The 27,732-nt window shown below is 51.8% G+C and overlaps 1 protein-coding gene across 1 annotated transcript in view; it reads right to left on the bottom strand.

The window, feature by feature from the left end:
* galnt16 (UDP-N-acetyl-alpha-D-galactosamine:polypeptide N-acetylgalactosaminyltransferase 16) overlaps nucleotides 1–27,732 on the bottom strand; it is a 162,540-nt gene that overhangs the window by 82,017 nt on the left and 52,791 nt on the right. The window contains exon 3 of the mRNA XM_038790248.1: nucleotides 19,863–19,961. Coding sequence (XP_038646176.1) covers nucleotides 19,863–19,961 — 99 coding nt within the window. The remainder of the gene's footprint in view (nucleotides 1–19,862; nucleotides 19,962–27,732) is intronic.

The raw sequence follows: 27,732 nt of genomic DNA, 5'->3' as shown, positions 1-27,732 counted from the left end.
GTGGACCACTGGCTTGGCATCAGGCCGCAGTAGAATCTTGTACTCGTACAGCAACATGCCCATCCCGCTAAATACATCTGGGTACTGGGTTAGAATGTCATTGATGCTGGCTTGAAAATCCGAATGGGACGGCGTTGTGGTGTAGACTTTTTGAATGAGGTTCGGTTGCTTGCAGGCATGTGCACCTAGCAGGGATGCCCTGTCTGATTTAACAATCTCGAAGTGTAAGCTTGCTTGTGTGTGTCAGCTGGACACCTGCAGATGGCAGGACCCCACTGCCTTGATTGCATTTCCATTGTAGTCCAGGCGTTTGCAGGCAGCTGGAAGGATTGTGGGGGACTTCTTGATTCTCTTGAAGTCCACCTGCGAAATCAGGTTGGCGGAGGCACCTGTGTCCAGTTTGAACTGGATGGGGCAGTGGTTGACCTTCATCAATGCATGCCATTCGCCCTCGGAATCCACGGCCAGGATTGATTGGACTCGCGATGTGTCTGGTGTGACGTATTCGCACTTCGTAATAATGCCCACTCGGTAAGTGTTGTTCAGGTATTCATCATCTGGATCTGTCACACTGCCTGGATCAGAGTCATGCATTCGGTGTTGCACACTTCTGATACGCCGCTGTTGGAATTGGGAGCGCTGGCTTCTGACTGATGGTGCAGATCTGCACAGGGCTGCATAGTGGTTTGGTTTCCCACAGTTTAAACAGCGTTGCCTCTTGCAGGACTGTTTTTTTTAAAAAAAATGGGCGGTGCCGCAGTTCTCACACGTCATGATGTCGGCGTCATGGCACTTAGTGCATCGTTGCGCATGCACGGTGCGGTTCTTGGACGTCTGCACCTGCGCAGTGCGGTTTTCGGCCGCTTCGTGTTCCCGATCGCATTGCACATGCGTCGGGCCCTGGGAAGAGTGTGCAAAATGGCTGCTTTCGTCAATGTGGAGGCGCTGCATCCGGGAGATGGCCTGAACGTTCTCCACCTTGTGGGAGGCTTGTTTTTCACGTTCTGCCGTTTTGAACTGTGAATAGCGATTTTTAGCGTGCTCATGCACAGTACACACTTCAATCATGATTGGCAGGGTCATGTGCTTGATTTTCAACAATTTCTCTCACAGAGGATCAGAGTGGACTTCAAAAATGATTTGATCTCTGATCATGGAGTCAGTGATCACCGAAGTTGCAGGATTGCGTTAGCAGTCTAAGGTTAGTTAGATAGAAGTTGAAGGATTCGTCTTTGCCTTGCATCCTCTGCTTGAAGATGTAGCGCTCGGAGATTTTGTTGGTGTCCATCTCGCAGTGGAATTTGTCCAGGATGGTTTGGTACTTTGTTTTGGGGCTGCCCAGTAGGCCAGCAGCGCCAAGTTGAAATCGGATGCTGAGCCTGCAGCCTTGCACAACAACTGCTTGACGATATGGACTCCTTTCTCGACCTTTCCGTTTGATTGCGGGTAATGGGAACTGAACCGTGTCAGCAATGTCCTGGTTGATACCCGGCCAATAAACCGCCTCCCGAGCTCTGCGTCTACATTTTCCGACCCCAAGGTGACCCTCATGGATCTGCCCGAGCACCATAGCTCGCATGCTTTGAGGAATGATGATCCTGTCCAGTTTAAGAAGGATTCCCTCAATGACCGTTAACTCGTCCTTAACATTAAAGAACTGGGGACACTGCCCCTTTTACCAGCCATGAGCGAGGTGTTGCATCACGCGCTGCAGTGGAGGATCCTTAGCAGTTTCTTCATGTATTTGGACCACACGTTCATCAGTAGGTTGCTGGCACACAACTGCACCTGTGCCTCTATGTGGCAGATGAAGTCGCCTTGTTCACACGGCGTGTTGATGGACCTGGATGGGGCATCCGCGATGATCAGCTCCTTACCAGTGTGTAGACGAGTTCGAAGTCATATCGGCAGAGACGAAGAAGAATGCGCTGTAGCCGAGGCGTCATGTCATTTAGATCCTTCTGGATTATGTGGACGAAAGGCCTATGGTCTGTTTCCACCGTGAACTTTGGCAGGCCATATACATAGTCATGAAACTTGACTATTCCTGTCAGGAGACCCAAGCACTCCTTCTCGATCTGGGCATACCGTTGCTCGGTCGGCGTCATGGCCCTGGAGGCATATGCCACTGGAGCCCAGGACGAGAAGTCATCTCGCTGGAGGAGCACCGCCTCAATGCCGTCATGGCTAGCGTCAGTAGATATCTTGGTGTCCCTGGTTGGGTCAAAGAATGCCAGTACTGGGGTATGGTGAGCTTTGCCTTTAGCTCGAGCCACTCCTTTTCATATGCGGGTAGCTACTGGAACACTGTTGACTTCTTTATGAGATGCCGGAGGGCTGTGGTGTGGGCTGCCAAATTGGGAATGAATTTCCCGAGAAAATTTACCATCCCGAGGAAGTGGAGGACCGCCTTCTTGTCTTCCGGGGTCCTCATGGCGTTGATCGCCAGCACCTTGTCGGCGTCAGGTTGCACACCCTGCTGTAAAATGTGGTCACCCAGGAACTTGATAGCGGATTGACCAAATGAGCATTTGGCCCTGTTGAGCTGGAGGCCATTTTCATGAATCCGGTGGAAGACCTGTCTGAGGCGGGCAATGTGATCCTTGGGCGTTGAGGACCAGACGATCACGTCGCCCACATAGACTCTCGCTACCTCAATGCCTCCATCATTTGCTCCATGATGCAATGAAATACTTCGTAAGCCTATATGATACCGAAGGGCATGCGGTTGTAGTAATAGCAGCCGAACGGAGTGTTGAATGTGCACAACTTCCGACTGGACACGTCCAGCTGTATTTGCCAGGAACCCCGGGAGGCGTCCAGCTTGGTGAAGAATCTGGCATGAGCCATCTCACTGGTCAACTCTTCACGCTTCGGAATCAGGTAGTGCTCCCGCATGATATTGTGGTTCACCAGAGGGTGTTATGACGCACACCATGGAGCTAACCCAGTCTGTTGCTTCTGTGACCTTTGAGACGATGCCCTGGTCTTAAAGGTCTTGCAGCTGCTTTTTTAGGTGATCCTTGAGAGGAGCCGGCACCCTGCGTGGTGCATGGATCACTGGGGCGGCATTCGGCTTGAGCAGAATTTTGTAGTGATATGGGAGCGTGCCCATTCCATCAAACACGTTGTGGTATTGTGTGAGAATGTCGTCTATCTCGGCCTGGAGATTCACATCGGTCGAGGCAGTCGCCGGTGTCGAGGACATGGTGCGGACTCGCTGGACCAGATTTAGGAGCTTGCAGGCACGAGCACCGAGCCGGAACACTCTGTCAGGCCGAACGATGTCGAATCGTAAAGTTGCTTTGAAATCCTTGTGAGATACCCCTAGCCGACACGATCCGCTGGCAGCTATGGCATTGCCATTGTAGTCGAGGAGTTGGCATGCTGGTGGAAGAATGCTGGGTTGATCACGGATGCTGTCGAGATCTGACTGCGATATGAGGTTCGCAGACGCGCCAGTGTCCAGTTTAAAACGGATGCGAGCCTGGTTGACTGTGAGGATAGCACACCACTCGTCGTTGGGATCCACACTGAGGATCGAAAGGCGGGTTGCGGGTGCAGTGGGGACCAGCTCGCGTGTGTTTATGATGCCCACCCGATATGGAGATTCGAGGCAATCAGCATCGGGATCCGTTTGGCCGTTGGGATCAGCATCCTGCATGTCTTGTACCGAGGGGATACTTCTGCGCCGTATCTGGGACCGCTGGCTGATAATCGGTGGAGCGGACCTGCAGCAGGCCGCGTAATGGCCAGGCTTCCCACGCTGTAGGCATCAGCGTCCTTTGGCTGGGCATTTCCGCTTTAAATGGGCGGAGCCACAATTCGGACACATCATAACGCTGACGTCAGCGCGTTCCGTGCGTCAACGCGCATGCGCAGTGCGGTCGGCCGACGTACGCACTTGCGCATTAGGGTTTTCGGCCTCGTCGTCCACCCGGTCGTGGCGTGCATGCGTAGGGACCCGGGAAAAGCGCACAAAACGGCCACTCTCCTCGATACTCAGGCCTTGCATTTTTTCAATGGCCTGCACCCGTTCTGCCTCGTGGGAGGCCAGTTTTGCAGTTTCCGCCACCCTGATGTGGGAGTAACAATTCTTGGCATGCTCATGGACTACGCACGTCTCAATAGCAACAGGGAGGGTTTGCTGTTTGATTTTGAGGAGCTGCTGCCGCAGGGACCCCGAAAATGATCTGATCCCGGATCATGGAATCAGCCACCGAGCCGCAATTACATGACTGCGCCAGGATGCGGAGCTGGGTCAGGAAGGACTGAAAAGGTTCATCCTTACCCTGAAGTCTCTGTTGGAAGATGTACCGTTCAAAGCTGTCATTCACTTCAATGTCGCAGTGGCTGTCGAATTTTAGCAGGACTGTTTCGAACTTCGTCTTGTCTTCGCCATCGGCAAACGTAAGCGAGTTGTAGATATGGATGGCGTGGTCCCCCATGGTCAAGAGAAATAGCGCGATCTTCCTTGCATCCGATGCTGCCTCGTGGTCGGAGGCCTCGATATACAGGAGGAACTTTTGCTTGAAGATCTTCCAATTGGCGGCGAGGTTGCTGGAGATGCGGAGCTGCGGAGGAGGCTGGATGTTTTCCATGTCGCTGGATGGCCGCTTGCTGGTCGTTGCAGATTCACTCGAGGTAGGTTTGGCAGGATTAATAGCACCCTGGTACCATGGGCGGGTTGGTTCGATATTGACTGCGACTGGAAGCAGGGAAGCTAGAAACAAACGTCTAACACCGGAGATGATCCAACATGGTTTTATTTAAGCAATGAACGGGCTGTACATGTTCAGCTGTGGGTTGACACTCTACTAATCCTACTGACGACATCTTACTGGCTTTACCAGACCTACTAGCTACCACATGGTAATATTGCTCACTAACTTGTGCACTCTGACTGTCTCAGTATCTGGTTCCCGAAAGAGCGGGAGTCTTAATGCCCTGTGGGCTTTATAGTGGTGGTGTCTTGTCTGGTGATTGGTTGTTCTGTGTTGTGTGTTCATTGGTCATCATAAGTGTCAATCACTGCCTGTCTGCATCTCATTATATACATGAGTGGATATTATGACAAGAGTATTATCCACAATATCAATCTTAATGCAAATGAGGGAATGAACATTGACATCCCAGGTTTCTGAGTGAGCTGCTATCATTCTATCATTCAGGACACGGAGCAGTTAAAGTTTGCATAGCCGTGAATTAGGGATAGAATTTGTCACAGCAGGCTGAATAACACGGGGGGTGGGGGGGACTGGCCCCTGCTTGGAAGCCAACTCAGTGAGGAGCCAACACGCTCCACACCAACCCATCCCACAGCCAGAGAGCACTGTGGAGCAGTTGAATGAGAGCCAAGTGACACTTCTGCCCCTCTCTGGGATGGAAGTCCTGCCCTCAGTCTCAGCAGTTCCAGGAACACAGCAATGGCTGCTGCTGGGACTTCAGGAAGGTCCAGGGCTTTGGGTAGAGACAGTTTGGGAAGATCAGGGAGGGGGACAGGTGGAAGGAGAGAGAAAACAGGCCTAATTGACCCTTGATTACTTACTGTGGCGGGCAGGCTGCTGATTTTGATCCCTCCCCTGTCCCCCACACCCAGAGGGGACACGTAAAATACAGCACACTGATGGTCTCGCAGTCTGTGACCGCAAGCAAAATGAAAGACTCTTGAACTTGATGCTTCGCTCATTAAAGGAGCTACAAATTCCCTCAAACCCTCTGCTTTGCCCCCAACTGTTGGTGCTCAAATATACAGCTCCAAACACATTAAACATTAGAAAGCAGGAAGTGATTATAAAGTTTCATTATTGGAAAATAACCCCTGGAACTGTGGTAACATTATACTCAGCACCACATAAAACAACACGGCGCAGTGTGTTCAAAGGTTGACACCAATAAACATATGTTGCCGGTTCAGACTAATGAATGCCAGTTATTAACTGCTGGATGAAAGAAGGTTCCTGGCAGAGCTTGTTTCTGTTCACCATTGGATAGGGCACAAAACTAAACCTCCCTCAAACAATGGGGAAAGGTTTCATTTTTAAATCCTGAAACTTTGACATCTTGTCACTACTGCGTATGAAGTTCCCCTTCAGCTGATCCCGAACCCCGCTCCCCGATATCCCACTGTCCCACTCCAAATCACCCCTGGGCTCACCAATCTATTTTGGCTTCTGGTCTGCAACCCCTCCATTTTAGAATTCTCATCCTTTTTGTTTTCAAATCCCTTCAAAGTTAGAACAAAGTCAAGTGGCTGAAACTTAAATAAAAGCAATTGCAATGGAATGAAGACTGGGCTACTAAAATGAACTGTGAATAAGCCAGCAGAGATGCAGTGGCAGACATTTAACGAGCTATTTCATTACACTCAGCTAAGATACATTCCAGTGAGAAAGAAAGACTCTCGGAGAAGGATGCACCATCCATGTCTAACTAATTTCAACCAGGGTAGCACATGGGGCACAGTGGTTAGCATTGCTGCCTCACAGCACCGAGGTCCCAGGTTCAATCCCAGCTCTGGGTCACTGTCCGTGTGGAGTTTGCACATTCTCTCCGTGTCTGCGTGGGTTTCACCCCCACAACCCAAAGATGTGCAGGGTAGGTGGATTGGCCACGCTAAATTGCCCCTTAATTGAAAAAAAAGTGAATTGGATACTCTCAATTTATTTTTAAAAAACTAATTTCAACCACTAAGTGCTTCCAATACCTAAGTGTGTGATTCCAATGCACATACCGTTCTTTGATGTGGTTGATGTTTGTAAACATTGGGGTTTCAGCACTTAGGGTCACTCACCCATGAAGGGACATGAATCAATCAAGGCTGCAGTGGCTTTGTGGAAGCTGTCCCACAGCCACTACTAGAAATAAATGAATGACTTGCAGCTAATGGATCTGAGGGATTGAAACACAGATCACAGCTGTTCTCTTTCCAGGAATAGACACGTGGAGCTTCCAGGTAACAGCTGTAGTCATTTTCACTGCCCCGGTCTGGACTGTTCTCTAAGGTTCTCTTTTCTGTGTGTGTGCATGTGTGTGTGTGTGTGTGTGTGTGTGTGTGCATGTGTGTGTGTGTGGGTGGGGGGGTAACCTTTAGTGAGGGGTGGTCCCTGTGCGGGGTCCCTTGCATTGGTCATCTACCACGCCGGCTGGTGTACCGGTCCACGATGGCCGGCGCAGAGGTGAAACCCCCCCCGCGCATGCGCTGGGATGATGCCAGCACACGCTGGTGCCAACTTGCGTCGGCCAGCGGAGGCCCTTCAGCGCCAGTTGGTTTGGCACCAAGCCCCTTCCATGCCGACCGGCGTGGCGCAAACCACTCCGGCGCCGGCCTAGCCCCTGAAGGGGCGGCCCGACGGCGGAATGGTTCACGCCACTCCTTCGCACCAGAGTTGCCCGCCCCACCGGTTTCGGAAGAATCCCACCCCAGGATCCCCATTTGAATGCATTTACATATAATTATCAGGCCTTTATCCCTGATAGTATTCCCATTGGATTTTCCATTCACATCTGCGTGTAGGTCCCCCGTGAGGTGCACCTGGCGAGCAGTACCTGCCGGAGGTGCACGGGTGAGTACATCCCCCAAGGGGAGAAGGGACAAGCCTGGGCACTGCCCCCTGGCACTGCCCCCTGGCACTGCCCAGACACACAGACACTGCTTCCCTCTTTGGCCAGGCTTTCCACCTTCCCCACGATCTCTTTATGTGGCTCAATTTCAAATGTATAATGCTCCTCTGATGCACCTTTGGGTGTTTTTACTACATTTAGTATAAATCCAATTAATTATTGCATTTTTCATGCAGAAGAGGGTCTGTGGGATATATGCCAGTCAATGTCTAGCCTCTGCCGAGATGTGCAGGAGAGACCAGGCAGCATGAGTGACCTCTCTGGAGTCCTTCACAACTCAACGCTTTCCATGGATAGTTCACCAGGTAGTCACAGGGGAGAGCTTAGTAATAAATGAAAGCTCATTACTATAGGTCAGAAACTAGAAATAATTTGTAGCATCTTTACGTATCCCCAGATGTTTCTATTTTTGAACTGTATTCACTATTGTAATGTAGGAACCAAGCTGCCCATTTGTGCACAGCAAACCCCACAGAGCCTTGTGATCATGACCAAGTCGTCCGTTCTCATCATTTTGTTTGAGGGATAAATATTTGGTCGAGACACCAGAGAGAACACACCTAATCGTCTTAAAAATAATGCCACAGGATCTGTTACACCCACCTGAGAGGGCGGAGGGAGCCTACATTTAACATCCCATTCAAAAGACAGCAGCCTTGTCAATGTAGAACACCCTCATAGAGTCCAACCTGGAACAGGACTTAAACCCATGGCTTTCTGACTAACCTTGGAGCCAACTAACAGTGTTACTCACAGACTCACAAATGATAGCAACTCCTGCTGTCAGTGTCACCCATTCTGAGTCACCTGTGTTTTAGTCTGTTGTTCCCCTGTCTTTAGGTCTCTCTCTCTCTCTGCTTTCTATACTCTGACTAATTGTGCGTCGGTATTTAAATTACCTAGAAATACATTTCATGTATAGCACAGAAACAATGGGCGGGATTCCGTGTTACGTCGCTCCTGTTTTCTGGTGCGGCAGAAGGATCATGGGACCAATGGGGTTTCCCATTGTGGGCTCTCCAAAGTCAATTGGACAGCAAACAGACTCTTCATTAACCAATTGGATGGTCATGGCCGGTCAGTTAAACAGCCTCTCTCCTTTAGCTCCAATATTTCATAACTAATAAACAAAAATGTTCAAGGGAAATGAGAAAAGCACCTTTTTTATAATGCTGCTATGACTTTTTAAAATTCATTTTGAGACAAGTCTAGCATTTCTTTCCCATCCCTAATTGCCCTTGAGAAGGTGGTGGTGAGCTGCCTTATTGAACCGGTACAGTCACAGTACAGTGCTGTTAGGAAGGGAGTTCCAGGGTTTTGACCCAGTGGCAGTGAAGGATGGTGTGTGACTTGGAGATAAGCTTGCAAGTGGTGGTCTTCCCATGTGTCTGCTCCCCTTGTCCTTCTAGGCGGTAGAGGCCATGGGTTTGGGATTGAGTTGGGTGATATGGACCAAGGCGGCAATAAGGAACTTGCAATGGTTTACAAGTGCCCCGGGGTCAGAGTGGAGAAAAACTAGTCTGGGGTTTCCCTCCCACACACTATCCAGCGACCTGGGCTACTGAATGAGTGGAAGTCAGGTGAGGACAGGATTGGATTCTACAGTTGAGCACTGGACAGTCAAAAGCTTGCTGTCCAGGCTTGCGAGTGAAAACTGATTACTTGGGTTCAATGCTGGGGTTTTAGAAAGTGCCAGTGCTTTCAGAGAGATTAAGGTTGAAGAGTGAAATATTTCTTCTCAACAAAAAGATGTTTAAGGAAATGTCCTCAGCAAAAATAGGTTGCAGTGTGAAAGAAAGACTCTAAGAGAAGGATATACCACCCATCGCTAATGAAGAATATTAAAGATAGTGGGTGCGATCTACCAGTCACGTTGTGCCACCCTTCGGGTGAACGAGGGCCTGGCGCGGCCTGCAGATCACTCTTCTGGGATTTATCCGGCTCACCACACCCCATGAGATCCATTGTGGACAGGAGCAATATTTGGCAAATCTGCCTATTAGAGTGTGGCAGCTAGTCTCACTCTAATATGAACTCGCCTGATCTACCAAGGCCCTGGATCTAACCCCTTCACCTCGGAGACCTTGGGCGGAATTCTCCACTGGTGGCCAAAATCGTGGAGGCCGTCGTGAACTCGGCCGAGGTTCACGACGGCCTCGGGGCCCGCTCCCCGCAACTAATTCACCCCCACCCGGGGGGCTAGGAGCGGGCCCCCGTCATTCCCGGCCGCGCCCTCGGCCGCCGGAAATGACGCCCGAACGGCACTTCGCAGATGTCATCCGCGCATGCGCAGGAATCCGCGCATGCGTGGATGACATCATCGCGCAGACGACGAACCCGCGGTGGCCGTCTTTCTCCACCGCCGCCCGGCAAGACGTGGCAGCTTGATCTTGCCGGGCGGCGGAGGGGAAAGAGTGCGTCCGTTTTGGACACAGGCCCGACGATCGGTGGGCACCTCCGGAGCACAGTCGCGGTGCTCCCATCCCAATCGGGCCCCTGGCTGCCCCAAACGGGCATATGCCGCCCGTTTCACGAATGCAGCGACCAGGTGTGGTTGCTGCTGTGGTGAAACGGGCGTGAAGGGCCGGCCGCTCGGCCCATCGGGCTCGGAGAATCGCCGTTCGCCGTGAAAAACGGCGAGTGGCAATTTTTACGAGAAGGGGGGGAGAATCGCTGGGGGCGCCAGGAGGGGCGTGAAAAATGTCGGGAGGCCACGATTCTCCCATGCCACGTGGGGAGCGGAGAATTCCGCCCCTTAGGTGAGTGCTGTTCAGTAAAACAGAACAGCACTTAAGGAGTGTCTCCCAGGGGATTGGAGGCCCCCAGGTGGTTGCTCTCTGGCTAGGTTGGCACCATGGCACTTCTGTGCCACTTTGATAGTGCCACCTGGATGCCATCCTGGCATAGCCAGCCAGGTGGGGCTGGCACAGGCACTGTCAGGTTGGCATTTTTACTGTACTGTAGATTGGGTCCAGTGATGCCCTGTCCATGTAAGGGATTTGGGAGATCCAGAGGTCATGTCGGGGGTTGGGGTGGTGGTTGAGAGATCGGTAAGCCATTTAAAAATTTTGCCTCAATCTCCTCCTGCACTAAAGAGTTCTGGCGAGCGGAAAAGGGACTACATACGGGCCAAGGCCCCAGATTACAGCAATAGCGTGGTCTTTCTCGGTGCTGCGAGCGACTGGAAACACCCTGCTAAACTCACTCGACACAGAACTCTGCTGCAATTTAGTTAGATCGCACCCAGTATCAAATTGAAAGAAAAATCTTACAATACCGCAAAGGTTAGTGACACGTCGGAAATCTGGACAGAATTTTAAAACCAGCAAAGAATGACTAAAACAAAAATAAAGAGGGAGAATTTAGAGTTTGGGAGCAAACTAGCTATAAATATCAAAACAGATAGTAAGTGTTTCAACAGGTATTGAAAAAGGAAAAGAGTAAGTGAAGTGAGCACAGATTCTCTAGGAGGGTGAGAATGGGAAATTAATAATGGGAAATAAGGAAATGGCGATGCATTCACCAGATATTTTGCATTTGCTTTCACTGTAAAAAACTCAAATGACATCTCTAAAATAATTGTGAATCAAGAAGAAAGGGAGGAACCTAAAACAATTGCACTCACTACGGAAAGGATACGGAGAAAACTATAAGAACTAAAGGCTGGCAAGTCCTCAGGTCCTGATGGGCTTCATTCTAGGGTTTCAAAAGAAGTGACTGCTGAGATAGTAGATGCATCAGTTTACATTTTCCAAATCTCCCTCGATTCTGGAAGGTCGCATCAGATGGGATAATAGCAAATGTAACATCTTTTCAAGAAAGGAGGGAGACGGAAAGCAGGAAACCACAGGTCAGTTAGCTTAACATCTGTCATCATGAAAATGCTAGATGCTATTATAAAGGAGGTTACAGCAGGGCATGTAGAAAATTGTTATGCAGTCAGGCAGAGTCAACATGGTTTTGTGAAAGGGAGATTATGTTTGATTAATTTATTAGAGTTCTTTGAGGAGGTAACATGCAGATAAAGGGGAACCTGTAGATGTGGTGTACTTGCAATTCCAAAAGGCATAGAAATAAATAGGTATTTTTGCAAGATGTAGCCATGCAGAGTGCCGCAGAGATCAATGCTGAGGCCTCAACTATTCATAATCTATGTCAATGACTTGGATGAAGGGACCAAAAGTGCAGTTGGTAAATTTGCTGATGACAGAAAGATAGGTCGAAGGGTAAAGAGGACATATGGGGCGGGATTTACCGGCTGTTCACGCCAGCGGGAAATTCCAGTCCGATGCCGGCGCACGGGTTTCCTGGCGACGAGGGGTGCAGTCACCGGGAAATCCCGAAAGACAGGCAGCGGCTTGGTCAGTAAATCCCACCCTAGGAGTCTGCAAAGAGATAGAGACAGATAGAGACAGGTTAAGTGAGTGGGTAAAAATTTGGCAGATGCAGTTTAATGTGGGAAAGAGTAAACTTGTTCACTTTGGTCGGAAGAGTAGAAAAACAGCATATTATTTAAATGAAGAGATTGCAGAACTCCGGAGGTACAAAGGAATCCACGGGCACCATTCAACTGAAATATTTGCAAGTGCCATTTTGGGCGTGTTTGGCAGGGTTTTTCTTGACAGCCGCATTGGCGAGATTGTCGCCCGTATTTAATGGCACATAGTGTCAAAAATGAACCCTGCAGGCTGCTTGCCATCTGATTCGCCGGATTCATGCCTCAGCAGCTCGGCGTTAGCATAATGGAGCTGCTTTTAAACGCACCCCCACCACTCACACGCAGTCGACACACAAACATGGCAGCACGCAGACCTGCTCCTTGCTTTGGCGATGCAGACTTGGCCAGGCTTCCCGACGCTGTGAATAAGAGGTGGGCCACCCTGTTCCCCCGAAGAGGTGAGAGGACCAGCAGCAGGGAGAGAAATGCCTCCTGGGAGGCAGCTGTCAGTGTGAGCAGCAAGATCAGGAGGACCGCCATCCAATGTCGTAAGAAGACAACTGACTTCAATCGAGATGCAAGGGTAAGTTACTCCCTCTCTCCTGGCATCAGTTCCACCTGCTACCCTTCAAATTCCCAACGCCTCCTCCCCAACAAATCACTGGCTGACACCTCGCACCCTCCCCACATCCAATCTTTGTGCTTGATTGGGCGGTGCATCGGACTCCTCAAGATACGGTTCCCTGCCGTACACCCCCTGGAGGGTCGCCCACTTTGTGGTGGTCTGCTGTGCCCTCCACAACGTCGCACAGCAGCGGGGCGATGAGATGAAGGTTGGTGATGAGGAACATGTGGCCATCTCCAAGGTGGAGGAGGAGGACGAGGTTGATGAGGTGGCGTCGGACCAGCAGGGACTGGAGGAACGAGCCCAGGGAGGAACCAGAGGGCAGGCGGCAGTGGCGAGGGTCCGGCACACCCAGAGGGCCAGGGAGGCCCTTATACCCACCCAATTCACCTAGGATGTGGCCTGGTCCGTCATCTCGACCTTACACACCCCCATTTCTCATCCTCCTAAGATCTGTGTAACATCACTCCAGGGTGCTGAGTCACGGTCTGCTGTGTGCTCACTCACACCCATCGCCTGCATGCGGTGTGCCAGGGAGGTTGGTGCTGCCTGGAGAGTTGGGCCAAGGGTTCGGAGGTCGTCTCACTTTGCAGAAGAAAGTGACAGAGGCATCATACTGATTATGCACAAGGGTGTTTATGGTGTGTAATAATTCCCACTCTCCCAATGGTGCCACCCTCTCCCTCTCAACTCCCCTCCTCACACCCTACCTACCCCCACACTCCTTCCCCCCTCTCCCGCTGCCCTCAGTGATCCTCAATGTGTTTTGCCTTCCTAGCTCCACTGCTACGTTTAGGTGTGTCCCCAAGATGCATATCTGAGGTGGAAGCAGCCGGCTGCTTACCTCATCCCGTGGCCTTCGATGCCCCTGGCAGGCGTCCTCTGGAGCCTGAGGGCCGCAGCTCACATGTCGGCAGCACAAGCACAGCCCCATTCCGGGTACTGGCTGCGAGATGGCACCCCATCAGAGCGGTGGAACTCGGGGGAGCTGGTGGCCACCATCGTCACTCCATGGGACAGGTCCGGGTTAGCACTCGGTGCCACCCCCCCTCCCGCTTGGTGCCCATAGGGCCCTGGAGTTCACCTTGGGATGGAGGGGCTGCTGGTAAGCTGCCCCGGCATCATCTGGCTCTGCCAGCCCTGACAGTTTGCACCATCATGTCAATGCCCTCGGCTCTGTGGGGCCCCATCTGCACCTCCTACAGGAGCTACTGTGGGCATTCCCGTTGGATGGGCCGCATGATGCCTCGCCAGCAAAGTGCCACCCAATTTGGGAGGGGGGGGGGGCGGTGAAGGGCAGGGAATGGTGGAAGGACGGGGTGGGTGGGTATGGGGTGGGGCACCCATATGGACAGTGTCACTCTGCGCAACCAGGGGCCACGGTAGGCGGTCAGCGGGTTGGCCATCAGGATGCCGCGACAATGGCAGTCCATGGCTGGACACCAGGGTCCCAGGGGGACACCCTAACCCCACAGCCCATCTCCTGGCTGCTCCCCGCTACACCCGCCCCCCACCCCAGTCCTACCAGATGCCGCCGCCATCTTCCTACTCCAGCCAGCCCGGCCAGCAGCAGGACCGGCAGCCCACGGTCCTGCCTCTGGGAACATGTCTGACCTCTTTTCTCTTCCTCAACTGCCCCGCCACCTGTTCCCCGATTTTAAAATCTCAAGCGAACCTCGCCATCGGTAATTCCTCCTGGTGGAGACGTACCATCGCAGGAACCCCGAGAATACCAGGACGGGCCCGTTAACGATGTTTACTGTACATGTGGCATAGAAGGTATTCGCGCCGTGTTGAGGCACCGGACCATGGCATTCCATTGGGCGTCCGGCTCCAGCCTCAATTTCTGTTTAAAGCCGTATTCTTCACCCACCCGTTATTTTACAATTCCCCCATCGGCCGACGGAGAATCCCGCCCATAGATTTTTTTGCTTTAATAAACATTTTATTCTTTGTCTTAAAAGTTCAGCAGCAGACTCATGTAAATTTGTTCAGTTACTTTCCTCCGTGGCTTCGAACAAAAAATGTTAGGATCAAGCCAGGTTTCACTTTGGGATCTGACCCGTTCAGTATTAACATCAGCTGGGGTCGAGAAAAGTCATATTGGTCTTGAAACATTTACTCTGTTTTTCTCTCCACAGATGTTGAACAACCAGCTGAGCTTTTCCAACATTTTCTGTTTTTATTTCAAGTCTCCAGCATCTGCTTTCATTCTGGAGTACCGTGAACAATTTAGTTTCCTTATTTGAGTTTCTTTTATAACTATATTAGAAGGTTCACTTGGCTGATTCCTGCTCTTTTGAGGAAAGGTTGGACAGGTTGGAGCTGTTGTATACCATTGGAGTTGGATGAGTGAGAGGTGATCCGATTGAAACATCTCAGATCCTCAGGGGATTTGAAAAAGGGGACTGCTGAAAGGAGGTTTGCCTTGATGGGAGAGACTGGAGTAAAGGGACACAGTTTAAAAATAAGGGGTCTCCCATTTCCAATAAAAATTAGTAAAAATAATTTCTCTCACAGGGTTATTTACCGTTGGAATTTGCCCAGAGAGCAGTGGAGGTACATTGAATATTTGTACGGCTGAGTTAGATAGATTCTTGACTGACGTCAGTCAAAGGGAGTCAAAGGGTAATAATAATTTATAATAATATTTATTTGTGTCACAAGTAGGCTACATAAACACTGCAATGAAGTGACTGTGAAAATCCCCTAGTCGCCACACTCAGGGGCTGATTTAGCACACTGGGCTAAATAGCTGGCTTTTAAAGCAGACCAAGGCAGGCCAGCAGCACGGTTCAATTCCCGTACCAGCCTCCCCGAACAGGCGCCGGAATGTGGCAAAAGGGGCTTTTCACAGTAACTTCATTTGAAGCCTACTCGTGACAATAAGCAATTTGTACTTATACTCCAGCGCCTGTTCGGGTACACTGAGGGAGAATTCAGAATGTCCAATAAAGGGATAGACAGGAAAGTAGAGACCATGGGCGGGATTCTCCAACCCCGCGCCGGGTCGGAGAAGCGACTGGAGAATCGACGCCAACGGCACGGTGTCGGTCGGGGGCCAGCTCAACGCGATGGGCCGAGTGCCCGCCGGGTTCGGCCATGTCCCGCCAGCGTCGTTCTCGTGTGGTCTCACCCAGCGGGACCTCGGCGTTCTAACTGCGGGGGGGGGGGGGGGTGTGCTGGTGGGGGGTAAGGAAGGGAGGGAACCAACTCCAGGGGGGCCTGGCCCGCGATCGGGACGTACCGGTCGGCGGGCAGGCTTATCCCGATGGGGGGCCTATGTTCCTCCGCACCTGGCCCCTGTAGGTCTCCGCCATGTTGCATTGGGGCTGGCGTGGAGACAGCAATCCATGCGCTTGTGCAAACTCACGCCAGCCGTGGCGTGCATGCGCGAACTCACGCCGGCCGTGGCGTGCATGCGCGAACTCATGCCGGCCGTGGCAGACATGCGCGAACTCACGCCGGCTGTGGCAGGCATGCGCGAACTCACGCCGGCTGTGGCAGGCATGTGCGAACTCACACCGGCCGTGGCAGGCATGCGCGAACTCACGCCGGCCGTGGCAGGCATGCGCGAACTCACGCCGGCCGTGGCAGGCATGTGGGGCCTCACGGTAGCATGGTGGTTAGCATCAATGCTTCACAGCTCCAGGGTCCCAGGTTCGATTCCCGGCTGGGTCACTGTCTGTGCGGAGTCTGCACGTCCTCCCCGTGTGTGCGTGGGTTTCCTCCGGGTGCTCCGGTTTCCTCCCACAGTCCAAAGATGTGCGGGTTAGGTGGATTGGCCATGCTAAATTGCCCGTAGTGTAAGGTTAATGGGGGGATTGTTGGGTTACGGGTATGCGGGTTACGTGGGTTTAAGTGGGGTGATCATGGCTCGGCACAACATTGAGGGCCGAAGGGCCTGTTCTGTGCTGTACTGTTCTATGTTCTATGTTCTATGTTCACGCCGGCAGTGGCAGGCATGTGCAAACTCACGCCGGCCATGCTGATGCCGTATCAGCAGCTGGAGCAGCGGGAGGCTCTCCAGTGCTGTGCTGACCCCCTGTGCAGTGCAGGATTGCTGATTGTAGGGGCCTATTGACGCCGTCGTAAAACGCTCCGGCGAGAGAATCCCACCCCTCCGCCTTATCAAATGGCGAAGCAGACTCCAGGGGCCTATTTCCAAAATGTCTAAATATGGTAATTCCTCAGAGTGCAAATATTTCTCATCATCAATATCAACTAAGACCAGGAAAAGAGTTTAGCTTAAAAATCTGCAAAGAAAGATGTGCCCCAAATAGTGAGAATGGCATACGTATTTGGAATGTTCAGGCACTTCAAATAAACAACCACAGCTTTATCACCTCATAAACCACATATCACCTCATATTATTATTATTATTAAATCCTGTAGGATTCAAAAAAGAAACTTGGCAAATAACTGCTTAACATTATCTCAGAATTCCAAACACCAACAAAAGGATCTGGAAGCAGTTAATGGCCAGGAGGGACAAAAGAGTGGTGAGAATGTTTCTACATGGTTGAAGGGAAAAGTTTTTAAGGAGGCTTTGGGGGCAGGAAGCGAGCTGAAGTGGTTCAGCTCATAATTCCAGAGGTCGGAATGTGTTACCTGAATGATGGGCCTCTGATGGTTGAGGGAATGGGGGAACATGTAAAGCAAGAAAGAGCTGCACTTAAGTACTTCACATCTGTCTTCACCCAAGTGAATGAGGAGGTGTAGAATTCTGGGAGAGAGTCTGTGAGGTTCTTGAGCAAATTGTCATAGTGAGTGACAAGGGGCGAAATTCTCCCCAACCCGGCGGGGCGGGGGGTCCCAGCGTAGCGGAGTGGCGTAATTCTCCGCACCTTTAGGGGCTAGGCCCGCGCTGGAGTGGCTCCCGCTCCGCCGATGGCGGCAAAACTGGCGTCAACGGCCTTTGGCGCTACGCCGCCCGGCGTCGGGGCTGGCCTTCGCCGGTCCGTGCATGCGCCGGAGCGTCAGCGGCCGCTGACGTCACCACCGTCGCATGCGCGGTGGAGGGGGTCCCTTCTACCTCCACCATGGTGGTGGCCCTGGCGGCGGCGGAAGAAAAAGAGTGCCCCGGCAGCACTGGCCCGCCCGCTGATCGGTGGGCCCCGATCACGGGCCAGGCCACCGTGGAGGCACCCCCCCGGGGTCTGATCGCCCCGCCCCCCCACCCAGGACCCCGGGGGTCTACTCGCGCCGCCAATCCCGCCGGAACAGAGGTGGTTTAAAGCACGTCGGCGGGATTGGCCTGTCAGCGGCGGGACTTCGGCCCATCGTGTGCCGGAGAATCACCGCGGGGGCACGCTGATCGGCGCGGGGGGGCATGCCGATCGGTGGGGCGTGATTCCTGCTCCCACCGATTCCCGGGTGGCAGAGAATTCTGGCCACGGCGGGGGGGGGGGGATTTACGCCGGCCCCGGGCGATTCCCCAACGCTGCGGGGGTCGGAGAATTCCGCCCAAGGTATTGGAGGGATTGGCAGGCATAAAATAGGACAAATATCCAGGTCCAGCTGAACTGTGTCCCAGGAGGCTGTGGAAAGCGAGGGAGCAGGTGTTCTGATCCAAATTTTCAATTTCTCTCTGGCCTCGAAGGAAGTGCCAGAGGACTGGAGAACTGCTAGTGTTGTGGTGATCACAAGTTAACTAGATGCAATACAACTGAGCAAACACTAGAGGGAGCACGGGAGAGCCATATAAATATACGGGGACAGGAAGTGAGGACACACTTCACAGAGGGCAGAACTTGGAGCAGGACACACACACGCCAGCTAGGAGCACTTGAGGTAGCCGTAGGTAACAGCTCTGAAGACAGAACGAATTCACAATAAAGCATCTTTTCCACATTTGAGACTACGAGCTTTATTAAGTCACGAGGAACAACACAAGTGTGGTCCCACTATTGAAGAAAGGTTGTCGAGATAAACCTGGGAATTACAGACCAGTGACTCTCATGCCAGTGGTGGGGAAACTATTGGAGGAAATTCTGAAGGAGAGAATCTATCTCCACTTGGAGAGGCAAGGTTTGATCAGGAATAGTCAGCATGGCTTTGTCAGAGGGAGGTCATGTCTAACAAATTTGATTGAATTTTTTGAGCCTGTGACCTGGTGTGTAGCTGAGGGTAGCACAGTTGATGTAGTTTATATGGATTTCAGCAAAGTATTTGACAAGGTCCTACTTGGAGGCTTATAAAGAAGGTAAATGCACAGGGGATACAGGGTAATTTGATAAGGTGGATTCAAAATCGGCTTAGCTGTAGGAGACAGACGGTGATGACAGACGGCTGCTTTAACATAGAAAATAGAGGAATACAGCACAGAACAGGCCCTTCGGCCCACGATGTTGTGCCGAACTTAGGTTAATTATAGATCATAGAATTTTAGTGACTGGAAGCCAGTGTCCAGTGACGTACCACAGGGATCTGTGCTGGATCCCCCATTGTTTGTTATTTATATGAATGACATAGATGACTATGTGGGGGGTAGGATCAGTAAGTTTGCGGATGACACAAAGATTGGCCGGGTGGTTTACAGTGAGGTTGAGTGTCTTGGGTTACAGGAAGATATAGACGGGATGGTCAAATGGACAGAAAAGTAGCTGATAGAATTTAACCCTGAAAAATGTGAGGTGATACACTTTGGAAGGAGTAATGTGACAAGGAAGTATTCAATGAATCGCATGACACTGGGATGTTCCAGGGAACAAAGGGAGCTTGGCTTGTTTGTCCACAGATCTCTGAAGGCAGATTACTAGGGTGGTGAAAAAGGCATATGGGACACTTGCTTTTACAATCGAAGCATTGATTACAAAAGCAGGGAGGTCATGTTAGAGTTGTACAGAATCTTAGTGAGATCACAGCTGGAATACTGTGTGCAATTCTGGTTGCCACATTACAGGAAGGATGTGATTGCGCTGGAGGGGGTGCAGAGGCGATTCACCAGGATGTTATCTGGGATGGAACATGTAAATTATGACGAGAAGTTGAACAGGGTTGGGTTGCTGGAGCAGAGAAGACTGAGGGGTGACCTGATCGAGGCGTACAAGATTATGAGGGGCGTGACGAAGTTGATGTGTTGGTCTCGGAAGGTATCAGTGAAGATTTCTACACAGCCAGAGGTGTGATATGTGTTAATACATTGTCAGCATCCACTGGTGCAATCCACTGACCTTTTCACCGTCCGGAGTAATGTTGAGCGAGCCTCGTTGTGGAAGGTGATGACAACACTGGTCACAGGCAAGTCCTGGTTGTACTGAATGGAGGAGCATCTGCAAAGCACAGAGTGAGGGCAATTAAAAAGGAGAACTTGAGAGGTGAAACGCAACAACAGAAATAAGCCCTCACTTGGATCATGGTTGATCTGTACTCTTGGATAATCCATGGGAGTAATTCAGCAGACACAAGGTAAAGTCCGCTGAACACCGCATTTAGAAGGGTGTTCCTCAGCATCTGCTGCCTGGGATGGAACATTTAAGTTATGATGAGAGGTTGGATAGGCTTGGGTTATTTTTGCTGGAGCAGAGAAGACTGATGGGTGACCTGATCGAGGTGTACAAGATTATGAGGGGCATCAACAGGGTGAATAGGGAACAGCTGATCACCTTAGTTGAAGGGTCAGTTACGAGGGGTCACAAGTTCAAGGCGCAGGATGTTCAGGGGGAAACATTCCGCCATCCAAGAGCAATTTGCTGTTTTTTGGCCGAAGGGAGATTCTCTCTGCCTAGGCAGCACTTAGAGGGATTTTCTGATGTCACCAGCCCCCCAATTTTGGGGAGCCCCCCGGGAACCCCCTTCACCCCCTCTCTACCTGGCTCCACCCCGCCCTGGGCCCAAATCCCCATTGTGCCAACCTGGTACCCGGGCGCTGCCAGCCTTCAGTCGGATGACCCGCGATCAGCTCTATGCCCAGCACGGAGACCGATTTTGGGATTGTGTGCGATTTATCCGTTACGCTACGGATTCACACCGGACGCAGCGGGGTCGCTGAATCGAGACCCACATCGTTTTCTACCTTTACTACACCCATTACCACTCTCTTTGGCTTTTGCACCACAAAACGTTTTGTGATTTAACAGAATATTGTGCAAATACATGAGCAGCAAAGTTTAGGATGACCTTAAGTTAATGGAAGATGAAATATAGGAGCCCATCCAGGAGTCCATTGGAATAGTCAAATCTAAAGGTAACAAAGACATGGATGATGATTTCATGGATGATGGGGGCAGCACGGTAGCATAGTGGTTAGCACTGTTGCTTCACAGCTCCAGGGTCCTAGGTTCGATTCCGGCTTGGGTCACTGTCTGTGCATAGTCTGCACGTTCTCCCCGTGTCTGCGTGAGTTTCCTCCGGGTGCTCCGGTTTTCTCCCACAGTCCAAAGATGTGCAGGTTAGGTGGACTGGCCGTGCTAAATTGCCCTTAGTGTCAAAAAAAAAGTTTAGGTGGGTTATGGGGAAAGGGTGGAGGTGTGCAGATAGGGTGAAGGTATGGGCTTGCGTGGGGTGCTCTTTCCAAGGGCCTGTGCCGACTCGATGGGCCGAATGGCCTCCTTCTGCACTGTAAATTCTAGATTCTATGGTCAGCAGCAGATGAGCTGAGACGGAGTCATCAGGCATTGTTGCAGAGGTGGTAACAGTCGATCTTAGTGATGGTGTGGTTGTGCGGTCAAAAGTTCAGCTCAGGGTCAAATATGACACTAAAGTTGCAACAATCTGCTTCTTGACAGTTGCCAAGGAGGGGATTGGAATCAGTAACTAGGGAATGGAGTCTGTGGCAAGAAACTAAGACAACTGCTTCAATCATCTCAATGTCTAATTGGAGGAAATTCTGCTTATCCAGTGCTGCATGTTTGATAAGCAGTCAATGGAGGCATCAAGAGATGTGGTGGTGAGACAGAGAAGAGTTTTGTCAGCATACATGTGAAAACTATCGCTGTGCTTTCGGATGATGTTGCCCAGAGGCAGCATTTGGTTGAGAAATAGGAAGGGGGTCAAGGATAGATCCTTGGGGCTCATCAGAAGTAAAAGTGGCTAAAGTGGGAGAAAGAAGTCATTGCAAGTGATTCTCTGGCCACAGTTAGGTAGGTAAGAATGGAACCAGAGCTCTGTTGGACAACAATGGATAGGTGTTAAAGGGTGACAGTGTGGTCAACCATGCCAACGGATACAGGTAAGTCGAGAAGGGTGAGGAGGGTAAGTTTACCGTTGGCACAGTCACATCGGATGTTTTTTCTGACATGGGTAAGAGTTGTTTCAGTACTGTGAGGTGGCAGAAACCTGATTGGAGCATTCAAACATGGAGTTCCAGGGCATGGATTTGGGAGATGACTACACACTCATATACTCTGAAGAGGAAAGGATGTTGGAGATGGGTCCATTAGTTTGCAAGTTAAGGATATTTTTTTGAGGAGAGGGATCATGATGACAGATTTAAAGCAGAGATGAGCAATACCTGAAGAGAGGGAACCATCAATAATATTGAAAAACCAGGGCAAACAATTACACCACTGTGTCAGCCAAACAATTACACCACTGTGTCAGCCAATGTGTTGGAGGCAGGGGTGGGTCTTGTGATTTCTGAGTCTCTAAACACTGGATCGAAACTGCAGCAGAGTTTCCTGATTCCAACAGGATTATTTCTTCAACCTAATACAGTATGTGGAGGATAGATATATACTAACTGTGCGCAGAAAATCAACTGAGTCACTTAAAAATGGGGAAATTACACGAATTCTGGTGGCGGCCATGGAGGAGTAGGTCACACATTTGATAGCTTCCGCCTGTAATGGACTTTTGGACGTTTTTCCCCCAGTTGTTTCCAGATTTTATGGGATAAATCGGTGAAGAGTGAGACAGGAAGGAGAAATCCCCCTCCGGTGTATGGAGAATTGGACCAGAGGTGGCCGTGTGAGACGACAAAGTCCTATAAGGGAGACGCAAGTAGAGCTGGTAACACAGGACAGCATGGCGGGGCAGCAGGGCCGTGGGGAGACGGCACACTGGTTGACGGAGCAGCTGGTGAAGTTTTTTGAGGATTGCTTCGCCAAGCTGAAGAAGGACACGCTGGACCGGATTATGGCTTTGATTGATCAAGTGGCTCAGAATCAGGAAACCCACGGGAGAGCGATCCAGGAGGTGGAACAAAAGTTGTGTGAGCACGAGGAATACCTAACCGTGCTGGAAAGCAAGATGGGGATGATGAACGACCGCCAGGAAAGAATGCAGGAGAAGCTGGAGGACCTGGAGAATAGGTCCAGGAGGCGGAATCTCAAAACTGTCGGCCTCCCTGAAGGCAGTGAGGGATCGGATGCGAGGGCTTATGTGACAGACATGTTGGAGGAGTTGATGGGGGCTGGGGCGTTCCCTTGGCCCCTGGAATTGGATAGAGCGCACAGAGCCCTCGTGAAGAAACCCCAAGCGAACGAGCCGCCGAGGGCCATGGTACGTTTTCACTGTTTCATGGACAAGGAACACATTTTGCGATGGGCCAAGAAAGAACGGAGCAGCAAATGGGAGAACTGTGAGTTGCCCGTCTATCAGGACCTGGGAGCGGATTTGGCCAAGAGGCGAGCTGAGTTCAATCGGGCAAAAACGATCCTCTTTAAGAAGGGGGTGAAGTTCGGGATGTTGTACCCAGCCCGTCTGTGGGTCACACATGAGGAACGGGACTTCTACTTTGAAACACCGGATGAAGTATGGACATTTATTAAAGAAATTAAGCTGGAGGTGAATTAAAAGACACTGAAGCCTTGAAGAAGTACTGTGGTGGCGATTTGTTGTGCTGGATTGTATAAATTTAAGTAGTGCTGTGTGAAATAATGGGCTGTGTGGATGGTTAAAGGTTGCTTTGGCCTGCATGGAGCTGGTTAGAGGGGGAGGTTGGAAGCCCCGTCCAGGCTGATCACAGACTGAATGGGCCGGTCAAGAGGGCTCGTGTGTTCGTGCATTTGAGGGGGCTGAAGGCGGAAGTGGCAATGCTACAAGAGACACACCTAAAGGTTACAGACCAGACGAGATTGAGAAAGGGGTGGGTCAGCCAAGTATTCCACTCAGGACTGGACTCAAAGACCAGGAGGGTAGCGATCTTCATCAGCAAACGAGTAGGATTGGATGGGCTCTGATTTTGGTTCTGCGTTTGGGTGACTATTTTTCTAAAGTGACTGTTTCTTCACTGTTTTTTCTGATGTTTGTTTATTGGGGAATGTGATGCTTTTAAAATGTTTATTCATGTGGGGGGAGAGAACAATAGGGAGACAGACTGCTTGGTGCCAGGGGCGGGAGCTACCAAGTCAGCATAGGTCAGCTGACTCTCGGAAGCACAGTGGGGGGTGAGCAGGTGTTAAACTGGGGATTGAGTTGGTGGATTGGGTTTCTAGTGCTGCTGGGGAGGGGGGTGGAGAGGGGAGCTGCTTTGCTGACAGGGGAGGAACTGTTACAAGGGGACAAATTGGAGGTCGGGAATGGCGACTGTCTGAGTGGGAACTCGAGGAAGCGGGCTAAAAAGGGTGATGGCTAGTCGGCGGGGAGGGGGAGGTTGGAAGCCCCGTCCAGGCTGATCACAGACTGAATGGGCCGGTCAAGAGGGCTCGTGTGTTCGTGCATTTGAGGGAGCTGAAGGCGGAAGTGGCAATGCTACAAGAGACACACCTAAAGGTTACAGACCAGACGAGATTGAGAAAGGGGTGGGTCAGCCAAGTATTCCACTCAGGACTGGACTCAAAGACCAGGAGGGTAGCGATCTTCATCAGCAAACGAGTAGGATTCGAGGCAGGGAGAAGCGTGTCAGACAAGGGGGGTAGGTACATAATGGTGAGTGGGAAGCTGGAGGGGGTGCGAGTGGTACTTGTAAACATATATGCTCCAAATTGGGACGACGTAGAATTTATGAGGCGGGTGTTAGGTAAGATCCCAGACTTAGAGTCACATAACCTCATCATGGGAGGGGACTTCAATACAGTTATTGATCAGGAATCGGACCAGTCAAAATCCAGGACAGGGAGGAGGCCGGCTGCGGCAAAGGAATTGAAGGGTTTTATGGAACAGATGGGGGGAGTAGACCCATGGAGGTTTGCACGGCGCTCCCGCAGTGGCCTGGCCCACGGTCGAGGCCCATTGATCCACGGGAGTGCCTGTGCTGGCCGTGTAAGCCTCCGCATTGACCGGCGCGGAGGTGAACACTGACGCTCCCGCACATGCACCGGTGGAGTCCCTTCGGCCTTGGCTGGCACGGCGCCAAAGGCCTTCAACGCCGGCTGGCGAGGCGCAAACCACTCCGGCGCCGTCTTAGCCCCTGAAGGTGCGGAGGATTCCGCACCTTTGGGGTAGTCAGACGCTGGAGTGGTTCCCGCCACTCCACTGCGCCGTTTCTGCCCGTCCCACCAATTCCCGGAGAATCCCGCCCATTGAGCCCACTGCTGGTGAGGACATTTAAAGAAGCAAGAGGGAAGGGAGTCCTCCCCCCAACAATGTCGCAGGCCTCAATTTCATTGATCCTGAAATGGGAGAAGGATCCGGAGAATGTGTGTCATACAGGCCGATTTCTCTTCTGAATGTGGACCCCAAACTGCTGGCTAAGATACTGGCCACAAGGATAGAGGACTGTGTCCCGGGGGTGATAGGGGAAGGCCAGATGGGATTTGTTAAGGGCAGGCAACTCAAGGCCAATGTTCGAAGGCTGCTCAATGTTATTATGATGCCCTCAGAAGGAGGGGTTGACTTGCTCTTGTATATTTCGGATCCGCTGGAGGGGATGGGGGAAGTCATGCGAATCTTGGGGGAATTTGGCAATTTTTCGGGGTATAAACTAAACATGGGGAAAAGCAAAGGGGGGTGATTCTCTGCTCCGCAGACCAAGTGCCCGCGCTGTCGTGAATGCCGTTGCATTTCACGACGGCGTGAACAGGTCCCGGGTACGACCTATTCTGGCCCCCACAGGGGGCCAGCACGGGGCTGGAGTGATTCACGCCACTCCAGCGTCCTTACGCGGCGCCAAATGGGCGCCACGCCAACCCGCGCATGCGCAGTTTGGGCAGCTCACTCCTGCTCATGCGCAGTTGGGCCGCGCCATCCTGCGCATGCGCGGGGAACTTCTTATGCGCGCGAGCCCCGACGCAATATGGCGTGGGTGTTCAGCGGCCGACTGCGGCAGAATGTAGGCCTGGGGGGGAGAGGCCTGCCCGATCGCAGGCCAGACCTCTTCGGAGGCCCCCCCGGTGAAGGAGCCCCCCCCCACACAGACCATCCCCCGAGCGTTCCCGCAAACGGCAAGCGGTGATTCTCCGGCCCGGACGAGCGGCCGCTCCGACATGACAGGGTCCCGCCGCCGCTGTCCACCCCTGGTTGCTGCCGGCGGGACCCTGTCATGTCGGAGCGGCCGCTCGGCCCATCCGGACCGGAGAATCGCTGCTCGCCGTTTGCGAAGATTCTCCCAGTGGCCCGGTGTGATTCGCGCGGCGCTGGTTTCGGAGGGGTGGGAGAATCGCGTGCGGGGGTCGGGGCGGCGTGGCACGATTCGCGCGGCGTCCCGGTGGTTCTCCCACCCGGCGAGGGGGGGTGGGAGAATACCGCCCCAGATGTTCGTGATTCAGGCAAGAGGACAGGAGAAGAGACTGGGAGAGCTGCCGCTTAGAATGGTAGGGAAGAGCTTTCAATATCTGGGAATCCAGGTGGCCTGAGAATGGGAGGTACTTCACAAGCTAAACCTATCCCGGTTGGTAAAACAAATGAAAGAGGAATTTAAGAGATGGGACATGCTCCCGCTATCACTGGCAGGGAGGGTACAGACCGTGAAAATGACGGTCCTCCCCAGATTTCTGTTTGTCTTTCAGTGCCTCCCCATCTTCATCCCGAGGGCCTTTTCCAAGCGGGTGAATAAGGTTATTTCGGGTTTTGAGTGGGCGAGTAAAACCCCGCGAGTGAAGAAAGTGTTGTTGGAGCGCAGTCGGGGGAAGGGTGGGTTGGCGCTGCCGAGCTTCTGCAATTACTACTGGGCAGCTAATATAGCCATGATTAGGAAGTGGGTAGTGGGGGAGGGGTCGGCATGGGAGCAGATGGAGGCGGCGTCATGTAGAGACACCAGTTTGGGAGCATTGATAACGGCACCTCTTGCGTTCCCGCCGGCCCAATACTCCACAAGTCCGGTGGTGGTGGCGGCTCTGAGAATCTGGGGGAAATGGGGGAGGCATAAGAGAGTGGAGGGAGCATCGGTGTGGACCCTGATTTATAATAACCACAGGTTTGTACTGGGTAAGCTAGATGGTGGGTTCCGAAATAGGGAAATTACACAATGTTTATTGTTTTATCTAGGCTTTGTGCTGTTACTAAGGGCACGCTCCAATGGTCACGCTGCGCTTGAAAAGACCCCGCTCCCGGGATCTAACCAGTTTGCAATCGAACACGATCTCGCGAGATGTTGCAATGTAAATCCCGTCCATTGTGGGTGGGATCACTTTTTGCCGAATCTGCATATTAGAACAAGACATGTTGCCTTGGAGACCTCAGGCAAGCGCTGTTCAGCACTGTCTCCATGAACAGGGACCAGACGGAATGGCACTCGTGGGAGTTTCCCAGGGGATTGGAGGCCCAATTTCATGGGATGTGGGCACGTTGGCAAAGTCAGCATTTGTCTCCCATCCCTAAATGCCCCTGAACTGAGTGGCTTGCTCGGCCATTTCAGAAAGTTAAGAGTTAACCACATTGCTGTGGGTTTAAAATCACATGTCGGCCAGACCTGGTAAGCACAACAAATATCTTCCCCCGAAATTACATTAGTGAATTAATGATAGTTGTCATGATCACCCTCACTGAGACTAGCTTCATAGTGCAGATTTATTAATGAATTTAAATTCCTCCAGCTGCCCTGGAGGGATTTACACTTATGTCCCCTGGGCATTAGCTTGGGCCTCTGGACTACTATTCCAGTGACATCGCCATTGCACCACTGCCTCCCAATTAAGGTTTGCCCATAATTAATCTAATGAGTGCATATTGGCTTATAGGACAGCACAGTAGCATAATGGTTAGCACTATGGCTTCACAGCGCCA

This window comes from Scyliorhinus canicula, chromosome 2 (genome assembly GCF_902713615.1).
Source record: "Scyliorhinus canicula chromosome 2, sScyCan1.1, whole genome shotgun sequence".
Taxonomy (NCBI): Eukaryota; Metazoa; Chordata; class Chondrichthyes; order Carcharhiniformes; family Scyliorhinidae; genus Scyliorhinus; species Scyliorhinus canicula.
The sequence above is the reverse complement of the archived record's forward strand: the minus strand, read 5'-3'. Positions and strand labels throughout refer to the sequence as shown.